Source organism: Podarcis melisellensis (assembly GCF_964234715.1).
Source record: "Podarcis melisellensis genome assembly, chromosome: 17".
Classification (NCBI taxonomy): Eukaryota; Metazoa; Chordata; class Lepidosauria; order Squamata; family Lacertidae; genus Podarcis; species Podarcis melisellensis.
In genome coordinates this window covers 33,464,090-33,477,172 of record NC_138534.1, presented here as the reverse complement: position 1 = coordinate 33,477,172, position 13,083 = coordinate 33,464,090, and the positions used below count along the sequence as shown (strand labels likewise).

At 45.3% G+C, this 13,083-nt stretch overlaps 1 protein-coding gene across 2 annotated transcripts in view; it reads right to left on the bottom strand.

The window, feature by feature from the left end:
- LOC309359720 (low-density lipoprotein receptor-related protein 2-like) overlaps positions 1–13,083 on the bottom strand; it is a 96,489-nt gene that overhangs the window by 78,507 nt on the left and 4,899 nt on the right. For both annotated transcript variants that reach the window (XR_014163917.1, XM_081893608.1), the window contains exons 4-12: positions 12,680–12,904; positions 10,574–10,687; positions 10,355–10,474; positions 9,096–9,221; positions 8,439–8,645; positions 6,359–6,527; positions 3,542–3,707; positions 2,059–2,281; positions 50–175 (exon numbers count right to left, since the gene is read on the bottom strand). Coding sequence is in view for 1 of the 2 variants with exons in the window: in XM_081893608.1 (XP_081749734.1) it covers positions 50–175; positions 2,059–2,281; positions 3,542–3,707; positions 6,359–6,527; positions 8,439–8,645; positions 9,096–9,221; positions 10,355–10,474; positions 10,574–10,687; positions 12,680–12,904 (1,476 nt within the window). In the remaining variant the exon portion in view is untranslated. The remainder of the gene's footprint in view (positions 1–49; positions 176–2,058; positions 2,282–3,541; positions 3,708–6,358; positions 6,528–8,438; positions 8,646–9,095; positions 9,222–10,354; positions 10,475–10,573; positions 10,688–12,679; positions 12,905–13,083) is intronic.

Genomic DNA, 13,083 nt, shown 5'->3' with positions numbered 1-13,083 from the left:
AGTGGTTTGTGGAAGGATTTTCACCCCAGATTTAAAAGCGCAAGCCTACCTGCGCATTGGTTTGAAGGCAGCAGGAAGGTGCCATCTGGACAGGCACACCTGTAGCCCTTGGGATGAACAGGTGACAAAAGGCAGATATGGCTACACAATCCAGGTGAACAGGCAGCTGTGTTACCTAGTGACCAAGATGACAAGTTAGACCAAGAATGGGTCCATCCCTTCCTAGGTTGAATCCAGTAATTAAACTTAAGTTCCCATGTATGCACAGACCACATGTATTGCACAGAAATGCTGAAGTTGATGCCAGCCACAGAATTCAGCAGTATGAGAAGATGGTTCTCATTTTCAGGCTCACCCCATCTACAGAACTTAGAACATGTATAAGACACCAAGGCAGCTATTTAGATAGCAAGAGCAAGCAGTTGTCTAAACCAGAGTTTTCCAAACTTGGGTCGCCAACTGTTTTTGGACTACAATTCCCATCATCCCTGACCACTGGTCCTGCTAGCTAGGGATGGCGGGAGTTGTAGTCCAAAAAACAGCTGGAGACCCTAGTTGGGGAAACCATGGTCTAAATCAGTGTTTCCCAACCTTGTGCCTCCAGCTGTTTTGGAACTACAACTCCCATCATCCCTGACTAGCAAGACCAGTGGCAAGGGATGATGGGAATTGTAGTCCAAAAACAGCTGGAGGCACAAGGTTGGGAAACACTGGTCTAAATCATACTTGGAGCCACTTTGAGATCAAGCAGGTTGCACGCTGACAGAAGGAAGCAGGCTCCCCCAGGAAGATGCTGTCCAAATTAGGATTTGCCTACCCAAGCCTAACCTGAACATGTAGCACCAGACAAATCCCTGACCACCTCACATTTACAGTACAAGTGTCATTGCAACAAATGAATGTTTGAAAAGTGCCAGAATTCAAATAGCTAGAGGGCCAAATTGCGGCAGGTACATAGAAACCACGTCCACCATTTCACCAAGTCAACGCTCCTTGAGCCTGGGACAAGATCAACTGGACTTCAGTTTGTAGTTAGGTTTCAAATTAAAATGTGAAGTGCTAGATTTCTAAAGCTTTCAGAGAGAAGAGTTAACATTTAAAGGATGAAAAGCTACTGAAGACAATATGTTTTGTCTTAGATTTCCTTAATAAGCACATTTCTTTCTCTACCAAGGTGCAAGGATTCTTGACCAGAGGACAGACATCTACGTAGAGAGCAAGTGGGGGGGGGGGCTATACTTCAAGGCCCATGGGCCTTCTAGCTCTAAAGAGATCTTAATATTTTGTGAAGAGTTGTTCAAGGCTGCATTGGTGGGGACGCACTCCCTACACAGGGATAGGACTCCTTTATATTGGACACTTCTGCTTTCATGTTAGGCACATAGAGGACCTTGTATGTGGAGGCTTAAGCATGTGCATGCTTACCTAGCTGCATGTTCTGCCGAACAGAGCTCTTGGAATGCTCCCAACTGGGAAATACAAGTCCAACTGGTGGCCATTACAGTAGTTATGGCTGTCAAGTTTCAGATTCTTGAGGAAGCAAAACTGAAGGTTGTAACAGGCAGTGGCGTAGTGTGGGGGGTGCAGGGGGGCCGGCCGCACCGGGCGCAACATCTGGGGGTTAGGGTTAGGGGGCGCAAATCCACGGGTTAGGGGGCACAAATTACTTGCCTTGCCCCGGGTGCTGACAACCCACGCTACGCCACTGGTAACTGGACAACTCTATGGTAGAATAGTACCATTGGGGTTTATAGCCTTTGGGTCACCTTAAGCACCCTTGGCCCAAGACAGGCCACTTGCCTGCTCCCCCAACCAGACATGTACCCAGCCCTCTACCAAGACAACAGTTGGTTTGTTAATATTAACTCTGCCTGGTCCTGGGTATAGGTATTTAAAGGCAACACACATGAAAGTGAGGAAATGAAATAGCCATTCCTGCTACCAGACATGTCTTGCTCATAGCTACATAGCTAGAGAGGTTTAAAAATTGTTTTGTTTTTTTAAATGCTTCCAATCCACTGTTCATCAAAAAAAAATGTTCTCGGGCGTTTTACTCACTTTGAGGCTGCAGTAGCTCATTCAGTACTGTGAACGAAGACACTGAAGAGTTCAGCAACACACCGACGCCTGGGGAGGTGAGGGATGCAGACAGCAATTGCTCTTTGTCTGCCCAAATGATGGAATTCTCAACCACAGCGAGTCCCAGGGGGGTCTGTGCTTTCAGCAGCTTCTCTGGGAAAGTGTACCTGCCAGTGCCGTCGGCCTTGATAGTCTCTATGGACTGAAGAGCCGAAAAGCCAAGTCAGGATTCCCAAACCAGACGGAGGGGACTAGCACTCAAGCGCTTCAAGTGACCATTTCTATGGCCTTCACCAGCTAATGAGCAGTTCACCTGAAAGTCTGGGGAGTACTGCTGCCCGCCCACCAGAACACCAAGCCAATTCAGCAGTGCTGGCATGGAACACACAAACACTCCTGTTGTTTACTGTGCTGTTACCTTTCCATCGCCGCCACCGTGGGCTACATTATAGTGCAGACAGCTCAACTAGAGTCAAGGCAACCAAACAAGGTTCATGTCCCAGGTGTACACTAAAACCACTGTTCGGTTTTACTGAGCAAAGCCTTCCTCCAGAAGTTATGTGCAGACACATGCCATATGTAATTGCACCATTGCGCATTTGCCCCCTCAAACCAACGTTTTGCATTTTTCTTTGTGGACAGTCCTTAAAACTACACTTCATTACAGATTCCTAGAGGGCTAAAGGCTCAAGTGGCTTCAGGGGCACCAAGTGGCTTCTGTCAACTTCAACTGGTGGCCCAGCTGCACCCCTATCTGGACAGGGATCACCTAGCAGCGGTTCTCAACCTGTGGGTCCCCAGATGTTGTTGGACTACAACTCCCATCATCCCCGAGCTCTGGCCTTGCTAGCTAGGGTGATGGGAGTTGTAGTTCAACAACATTTGGGGACCCACAGGTTGAGAAAGGCGGACTAGATTATGTTGCCTACACTCTGGTAACCTTTAGGTTAGATTACTGCAATGTGGGACTGCCTTTGAAGATCTGAACCTGGAGAAAAGTTGGACAGCTGGTTTGCTAACCAATGCAAGACTGTCTGAACATATAAACACCAATTTTGGCATAACTGCACTAGCTTTGAATCCTGCTTGCAACTTCATTTGGCTACAGTGCTTCCTCAAATAGTCCAAAAGGGACTACCTTCTCACATTTTAACAGGCTTGCTCTACTGTGCAAGGCTGCCCGCTCACTTAGAGCCACATTAGACATGACATGCATTGTATAGCTTTTTTTTTTTTAAGTAAGTGGGTGGGGGGTTGGTACTGTGAGTTGTGAGTGCAGGGAAAGAGGACCTTCAAACCCTTGTCTTTCCCTTGCTCTGACTGGAACAGCACCAAACCCACCCGACTTTCCAGCATGGAAAAAAGCTTCTGTTGGTACCAGATGACAATGAAATGTTACATCAAGATGCTACAGACTTGACACGGGCTTCTTTGTGAATTTCTGGTGCATCGAGTTTCATACCTTTTTATACGCACTGATCCAGTACAATCTACTAGTTATATGATCAAGAGTTAATCCAACGGGATCTTCAGCGGTTACAATTGCAAGTATGTGTCTGTCTGAACCATCCATCCCCGCAGCTTCGATCACAGTCCTGCCTTGTTCACGATTCACCCAATACATGTAGCTGCAATAAAGAGAGGTGATCAGAGGACTGCACCATGTTACTGGGCTCCTCAGCACTGCAGGAGCAGCATCCAGTCTGATTGCTTTGGGACCAGCTACTCTTTGGCACGCTTAAGAGAAGCACACATCTCACTAATTCCACCCACAAGGAATATTTTCTTCCAAGTTAACACCTGAACAGATCCTGAAGAGCCTTGATACATCAGTGCTGTGGCTAAGCTTTCCAAGTTCCAGAATTCATTTCTGCCACAGACTTATTCTGGCTACAGCCAGCTCATATACAGGACCTCAAGCTGGACCACATTGTGTGTTTTCAGTGGCCAGTCATGCAAGGCCTGCCTTCATCACAGAAGTTGCAACACAAGGGACGCAGGCTTGAGTGAATGGGGATTACATGCAAGTACTCCTAGGAATTTGACTGGTAATTGTGTTGAGAAGAAGAAGAGTTTGGAGAAGAGTTTGGATTTGATATCCCGCTTTATCACTACCCGAAGGAGTCTCAAAGCGGCTAAAATTTTCCTTTCCCTTCCTCCCCCACAACAAACACTCTGTGAGGTGAGTGAGGTTGAGAGACTTCAGAGAAGTGTGACTGGCCCAAGGTCACCCAGCAGCTGCATGTGGAGGAGCGGAGACGCGAACCCGGTTCCCTAGATTACGAGCTCACCACTCTTAACCACTACACCACACTGGCTCTCCAGTGAGAGGACAAGGGAGATCTTTATGCACGCTCAGAGGCATCTTTATGGCTCCAAAATATTCCAGCTGAAGAACACCTTCATTCTCCGTACCTTGCATATAAATCCACTCAAGCCCTTAAACCCGTGTTTCCCCAACTTGGGTTTCCAACAGCTTTTGGACTACCATTCCCATCATCCCTGACCAGCTAGGGATGATGGGAGTTGTAGTCCAAGAACAGCTGGAGACCCAAGTTGGGGAAACACTGTCCTAAACGCTCTCATCCTATTAAGTTATCTAGGGGCAATTCTGCTACACTCCTGGAAGTGTCACTATAAACGCATTACTCACCTTTGCCCATTTAGATTCAGTATTCAAAATGCCTTGGATACAAGCGAAACTTATTTGGGATCTACATAATCAATAATAATAATAATAATAATAATAATAATAATAATTTATTATTTGTACCCCACCCATCTGGCTGGGTCTCCCCAGCCACTCTGGGCGGCTTCCAACAAAGGTGAAAGATACACTAAAATGTCACATATTAAAAACTTCCCTGAACAGGGCTGCCTTCAGATGTCTTCTGAATGTCAGGTAGATGTTTATCGCTTTGACATCTGATGGGAGGGCGTTCCACAGGGCAGGCACCACTACCGAGAAGGCCCTCTGCCTGGTTCCCTGTAACTTGGCCTCTCGCAGTGAGGGAACCGCCAGAAGGCCCTCGGAGCTGGACCTCAGTGTCCAGGCAGAACTATGGGGGAGGAGACGCTCCTTCAGATATACTGGACCGAGGCCGTTTAGGGCTTTAAAGGTCAGCACCAACACTTTGAATTCTGCTCAGAAATGTATTGGGAGTCAATGTAGGTCTTTCAAGACCGGTGTTATATGGTCTCGGCAGCCGCTCCCAGTCACCAGTCTAGCTGCCACATTCTGGATTAGTTGTAGTTTCCGGGTCACCTTCAAAGGTAGCCCCACGTAGAGCGCATTGCAGTAGTCCAAGCGGGAGATAACCAGAGCATGTACCACTCTGGCGAGACAGTCCGCAGGCAGATAGGGTCTCAGCCTACGTACCAGATGGAGCTGGTAAACAGCTGCCCTGGATACAGATTTGACCTGTGCCTCCATGGACAGCTGTGAGTCCAAAATGACTCCCAGGCTGCGCACCTGGTCCTTCAGGGGCACAGTTACCCCATTCAGAACCAGGGAATCCTCCACACCTGCCCGCCTCCTGTCCCCCAGAAACAGTACTTCTGTCTTGTCAGGATTCAACCTCAATCTGTTAGCCACCATCCATCCTCCAACCGCTTCCAGACACTCACACAGGACCTTCACCGCCTTCACTGGTTCTGATTTAAAAGAAAGGTAGAGCTGGGTATCATCTACATACTGATGAACACCCAGCCCAAACCTCCTGATGATCTCTCCCAGTGGCTGCATGTAAATGTTGAAAAGCATGGGCGAGAGGACAGAACCCTGAGGCACCCCACAAGTGAGAGCCCAGGGGTCTGAACACTCATCCCCCACACCACTTTCTGAACACGGCCCAGGAGGAAGGAGCGGAACCACTGTATGACAGTGCCCCCAGCTCCCAGATGCTTTATTGCATATCCAAACTAAGAATGGAACATGTATAGCTACAGACAGGGCATTAATTTGCTACCAGATTTTCTAGTTACCTCCACCACCACCCACCTCCATGTTTCTTCTACAGACACTCATTTTCCTACCCACAACATCCATTTGGGAAATCTGCTTCCTGGAGCTCTGTTGCTGACTTGGCTATGGTACGCCTACGGTAGAATAGGAAACTGCAGTACTGTACCTTAAGCGCTGCAGTGGGTCATCTAAAAGGAAGCTGCCTTTCAGATTTCACCCTTAACATGCGCCCATCCCTAGTAAAGCAATAGAGACTTCAAGCCAGGCTATTCCAGACGGATTCCAAGTCACGGCAGTGAAGCAAGGAATGTTTACCTTTTTTCTGGAAACGTAGTGAGTTGTTCTGGCAACACGTTCTTCTCCAGGATCTTCACGTAGCCTCTGCCATCACTCAAGCCAACAAAGATGGCGCCAGGGGCACTGCTGGCCCAATATAACTGCCCAGTGAACCAGTCTACAGATATACTGTTGACACTGCCAGCATCTAGGAGAGAAACATTTATAGAAGCTCAGTAGTTTCATAACCCTTACAGCGAGAGATCTTAGGACTCAGCTACATTGGTCAAAAAACCACGCTTTGAATGCATTTAGCATACAACACCAGATGGCGCTGGAGAGCAAAAAAAATATTTATTTGCGATTTTACATAGCTTTTTTTTTCTTTTGTTATAAGGATTTAATTTCTGACTTATTTATTGTGTGAACTATCCAGCCAGCAGTGGCAGCCAACAGAGATGCAGGTCTACCGTGGCTGCTGCTGCTTTCCTGCTGACTGAGAAAAGATGCTCCACCTCAGTGCCAGGGGAAGGTAGTGCCGTGGTGCCTTGAAGTGAGGGCAATCAGCTGCCCTGTTCTCCTTTACCATGAGGGAAGACAGCTCACATCAGCAGCGTTATCAGCAGAGATCATTGTGCAATATCCACAGTGCCTTGAAATCGGCTGTCCTCTCCCTCGAGCAAGAAGTATTAGATTGCTGTATATTGGCGGGTCAAAATCGTTATTGCTGTGTCATTTCAAAACTGATTTTGGCCAATAAAATCATACCTTGGTTCTTGAACAGAATGCGTTGTGGGAGTCCATTTGACCAAACTTAACAAATCCCTGTGTTGCTTTTGTGCTGTATTTTAATTTGCCATGCCACTCCACTTAGGATTCCCATTTAACCCACTAAAAATAGCTGAATATATTGCTTTCGCAGCCAATCCTGGTTTGGATTTACAAAAAATGCTGGGAGCTCAAACAGGAGTAAGCAACGATGATGCAAGGGTTTGTCTTGTCCACAAAAGGCAAACCCACCTAGATTGGTACTCCAAAAGTAGAATGTAGCATCCAAGCAAGGAAGAATAGAGTCTACGCCACCATGTTTTCAGCTCAGAATATCTAGTCTTTTTGCTTATGAGAACACATGCAAGGAATATTCTGTCCAGCTACCAAGAAAATAAGCGCCTGCTTTCAGGATTTAGGCCACTTATTAAAATTATGCTGTTATTTGTTACATTTACATTTAAACAGCAATTACCACTTATGCGCCTATGGCATGTGTTGCATGTTGTTCTGTCCCAGTGGCGTAGCGTGGGGGGTGCAGGGGGGGCCGGCTGCAACATCTGGGCGGGGCGCGCTCGCACTCGCAGCTCTCTGCCCCTACTAAAATCCACGGGTTAGGGGGCGCAAATCACTTGCCTTGCCCCGGGTGCTGACAACCCATGCTACGCCACTGTTCTGTCCTTCCTCACCTACTTTAAACCTCAGGCCAAGTGAGCAACTGGTCAGAAGCTCACCCTGTTAGCATCATTTTTCCAGTCCAGCACCACCCACTATATTACACCAGCACTCGGTGTACTTTTAAAGTTCACCTCAGCTGAGCAGCCTTGATACAGGCTTCCAAGGACACATTGGGGTGCTGTAGTATTTGGCCAATGACTTAAGAGCTTTCTCTAGATATGCCTACGATTGAAGAATAGAGATTGAAATTAATGGATTACGCGGAACTGGACAGATTGACAGGGAGGATTCGCAACTGACGAGACCCAAAGATTCACTGAGGACTGGAGTAAAATTACAGAATATATTAAAAATATTTGTGATAATGATATAATGTTTGTAAGTTTTCAAGAAGCTCTGTAAGAAGATCTGGTAGAAATATTGTTTAAACAACATGGTAAGGTAAGATATATATAATGCAATATAAATTAAGAAATGTGAAGATCTGTGATAATTACAGAAAATTATCAGACATGTTGATGGAAGTCTAAAAGAAAATAAGATATGTGATGAGCTTTTGATGTTTAATGAGGTTATGAATTTGTTTTTATTGGAAAATAAATAAAAATCATATTAAAAAAAGAGCTTTCTCTAGATAAGGATGCAGTTACTGCAAGTATATCAACAGCTTTACCTGGATACAGAAGCATCTCATTTTTTCCTGGCACATAGATATGAAGCTTTCTTCCTTCATCAACCCAATAATAGGCTTTCCTTAACGAGTCGTAGGCAACAGAGCTGGGCGATGTCCTTATAGACATTAGAGTTTTCAGTTCATGAGTTTTTACATCCAGGACAGCAAGATCACGACCAACTGCCAGAAGTATTTTTGTAGCACCATCTGGAGGAGATTTTTCATTATTAGGCCTTGTCCCAGAATGCAGTCCTGTTCCTTATTAGCTGTTGAGCTATAGAAAATCTAGCCAGTAAGAAGATATTCAAGCTACATCCAGTAGCCTTACTTACTAGAGTTGTCCTTTATGGGAGACATGTGTTAAATATCTCTGCTTAGTAGCACTGCATGTACCCAAACTAAGACATGCAACCCTAACTTTTTGTTGCTTTTTGTATTCTAACCTCACAGATTGTCTGTCGAGAACATGCGGTTAACTTGCCCACAAGAGCTCAGTTCCCCTCCATTTGCCAGAAACCTGAGCATTACCTCTACAAAAGAAATTACAAGTGTACCAACTTTTGCCAAGCTAGGCAGTCTTCTGCTTCCCATGTCTCCACCTGCCCGCAAATCAGCATTGAGAGCTGGAATTCATGCTCCATGTAACTGAGGGCCTACCTGCAGTCCTACAAGTAGTTCCGTTGGAGAGCCAGTACCCATGGACACAATCACAGGTAAAAGAACCGACTGTGTTCTTGCACAACTGGCTACAGGGACCGTAAGCCACTGCACACTCATCAACATCTGCAAAGAACAAGCAGAGTCAGTGTAATGTACATAAGTTCCTGTAGTCTGGGAAGGGCTGCTATAGCCATGAGGTACTACTAGCTTCTTAGAGCCTTGTATTTATTATTATGATAAATGCAATTTATTATTATGATTACTATATATTTATTTAAACCACTTGCATTTATTTAAACCACTTTTTCTACTTGCAGGATTCAAGGTGGCCTACGGATATGAGCAAGTATCGCTAAAAGCAGAAAAGCAGCCATTAAAATCAATTTAACTACACACACACATACATCGAATCTGTTTGAAACATACAAATAATTACAATAGAAACAGCATGGTACCAGTCAATTCATTAATTCTTATTTTATTGTTGTTAGCCACCCTGAGCCTGGCTTCGGCTGGGGAGGGCGGGATATAAAAATTATTATTATTTATTATTATTATTATTATTATTATTATTATTGCCAATTCCCAAAAGCCTGTTGGAAAAAGTAGGTCTTCATCTGCTGGCGGAAGGACAACAAGGAGCCAGCCAGTCTGGCTTCTCTAGGGAGGGAGTCCAGAGTCTGGGAGCAGCCACCGAGAAGGCCTCCCCCTCATCCCCAACCAAGCACGCCTATGATGATGGCGGGACCAAGAGAAGGGCCTCTCCTGAACATCTCAAAACCTGGGCAGGTTCATATGTGGGATTTTGGTCTTTCAGATGGTTTGGACCCCAGACATGTAGGACTTTATAGGTCAGAACTTTTAATCTGTGGCAACATCAAGGTCTATTTTGATGATGATCATCGATTTCCTTACCTGGACAGCTTGAGTGTCTTGGCATCCCAAGACCTCCTTGTAAAAAGCAGTATTCAAGCCAACTAGGAAGGCTCTTCTAGCCAACTGGTATTCAAGCTAGTGGGTTAGGACCAACTACTGAGAGTCGCAGTCTGCTCTATGGCGTATTTCAAAAGCAGCACTACCACCATACAAAAAATGATTTTAAAAATCAGGTCCTCAAATGGGATAAAAATGGGTCTTTGGTCAGAAAAGGTCGAAGATTATTATAGTGTCCCAGGATATATGAATGGTCACAACTTGCAGTTTAGAGAACTTTCTCCAGTTCTAAATAGTGAGTGCCTGTTTTATTTTACATATACCTGCACAGTCTTGACCATTGGCCTGAAGATTCCAACCAGGACCACACGAACACCTCACACCCCAATGAGTCTCGGTGCATGTCTGCATGCAGCCTCCATTGCTCAGAGTGCAGTTCTTACCTAGATGCATAAAACAAGAGTTAAACAGAGCTGACACCCTCCAACAGCTGACTAGAAGACTCTTAATTATTTACTACACGAGTGTAAACAGTTAATTACCGCAAGTACTAGGTTCATCGGTGCCATCTAAACAGTCTTTTACTTCGTTGCACATTAGAGATTCCATAATGCATTTCCCTTTATCACAATGGATCATTCCTTCTGGGCAGTAAGCTGTAAATCAGTTAGATTTATGCACAAGGTTAAATGTGTCAGCAACCACTTCAAGACATCTAATGTATTGTGCGCCCTATTCCATTTCCTAGAGTATTTATTTACACATGGCCTGAGTGTATCTACTACCATTGTAGTCCAGTTTGTTACACAGCCAATGGAAATAATAATATAATAATTTATTATTTATACCGCGCCCATCTGGCTGGGTTTCCCCAACCACTCTGGGCGGCTTCCAACAAAGTATTAAAATATAATAGTCTATTAAACATTAAAAGCTTCCGTAAACAGGGCTGCCTTCAGATGTCTTCTAAAAGTCTGGTAGTTGTTATTCTCTTTGACATCTGGTGGGAGGGTGTTCCACAGGGTGGGTGCCACTACCGAGAAGGCCCTCTGCCTGGTTCCCTGTAACTTGGCTTCTCGCAGCGAGGGAACCGCCAGAAGGCCCTTGGCACTGGACCTGAGTTTCCGGGCAGAACGATGGGGGTGGAGATGCTCCTTCAGGTATGGTTTATAAGAAATGCTTTATAAGACAGGTTCAAAATACTGATTAAGCCTCTGAACAGTTTCAGCACTGGATATGTGAAGAGTGAGGTTTTAATTTGGCCTTTTCTAAGACAAATCTGTCTGATACCAGCTCCAGATATTGGTATTGAAGACATGGTGTAATCAACTTTGCTAGAATATTAGGGTAGCACCCAATAAAATACATCTTAAGTTAGCACCATACAAGTTTATGCATCTGAAAAAGTCTAATTCTGAAGAAAACAGCATCCTTAGTTTTCAAACACATGTTCACAGCAGCCAAAGTCTTAAGCTCAGTTTGGAGAAGATGCAACCAGTTTTTAAAAATTAAAATATACCAGCATGGGCATAGCCAAGGTGAGTCGGGGGCAGCTGCCCCCCCCAATCAAAATAAAATAGAAATACTTAACTGAGCAATCACATTGGTTCTGCCCCCAACAGAAGTCCTGCCCTCCTTAACAAAAATCCTGGCTACACCCATATATACCAGCAGTGAGCTATGCAGCATCTTGTTAAACTGGGTTCCCTCATCTACAATATACAGTAGCAGAAGACCTTAAACCAGCTCTGTCAAATACTTCCCAGCAAGTTTTTAAACCCCTAACAAAACTGAATCCTTTGTGGGGGGGGGGGAAGTTACTTGAAAACTTGCAGGTTCAAAATCTTTGGAAGCAGTTTTAGAAAAACTACTGCCCAAATAGTTTTGTACTTTTAAACAAACTTTATCCAAACCATCTACTGAAAGTTGCAGCCTGATAATCTCTTCCTGATACGTCTTCAGAGGGCAACTACATGAAGTCTCAAGCACAACTTTTTAAGATGCATTTTCACAACTGCATAGTTGTCAACTTACAGATTTGAAAATAAGGGACCAGCAGCCAAAATAAGGACCTGCAGCCTCACCTGTTCCAGGCACTCCAGTCTTCCTGTCCTCCTGCAATCTGGTCAAACTCATGCTGGTAGCTTCGAGAACACTGTCCAACCAACTTTGTAACCAGAGGTTCAACTGAATAGAATCTGACTCACTTGCACCACAAGGCCTATGCAGCCTCAACTTAAGATGGCTCCCCAGCCTGGCTTTGCACTGCAAAGTTTGCAGCAGCATGTGCAACAAAATGGTGTCCAGCATTCAAAAAACCCCTCAGCTTGCATTAACTAGCCACACACAAGGCATGCAAGCTCCACCCCCAGGTCGTTCTTAGACTTCTTATTGGGGGAGCAACACAGCCAAGCAACACAGTTGGAGCCTCCCTCCTCCCTGGCCGGCAGGGAGGGAGGGAGAGGAGCTGCTTCCTTTGAAATTTAAGGGACATAATTTAAGGGACATTTGAGGGACATCCATCAATAAGGGACAGCAGCGGGACATGGCGCTGGAATAAGGGAATGTCCCTTCAAATAAGGGACACTTGCCATCTATGCAACTAGATGGACACCTATATGTCTCTGAAAGGAGGCCAAGTGGCTTACCACAACCATCTTCATCCGAGCGGTCGCCGCAGTTGTCTATGCCATTGCACTTCCAGTCCTCCATAACACACACCCTGTTCTTGCACTGCCACTGTCCAGCCAAGCAGTTTTTCGGGGGACAGTTTGCTTCATCAGAACCGTCTTCACAATCTTTATGCTGATCACATACTTTCCAGGGATCAATGCATTGCTTATTTCCTCGACATGGAACTTTGTCTCCACAAACTGCAATGATATTGGAGCAACAGAATGAATGACTTGCCCTTCTAATCCTTCATTCATGTGGTCAACACTTTGAGGTGCTCCAAGCTCAATCCACTAGGAGGAAGCCTATGTGAAGGTCTAGGTTGGAAACTAACCCATCCTTCAACAGCAGACAAATGTTGTCTGGAATACCATGCTTA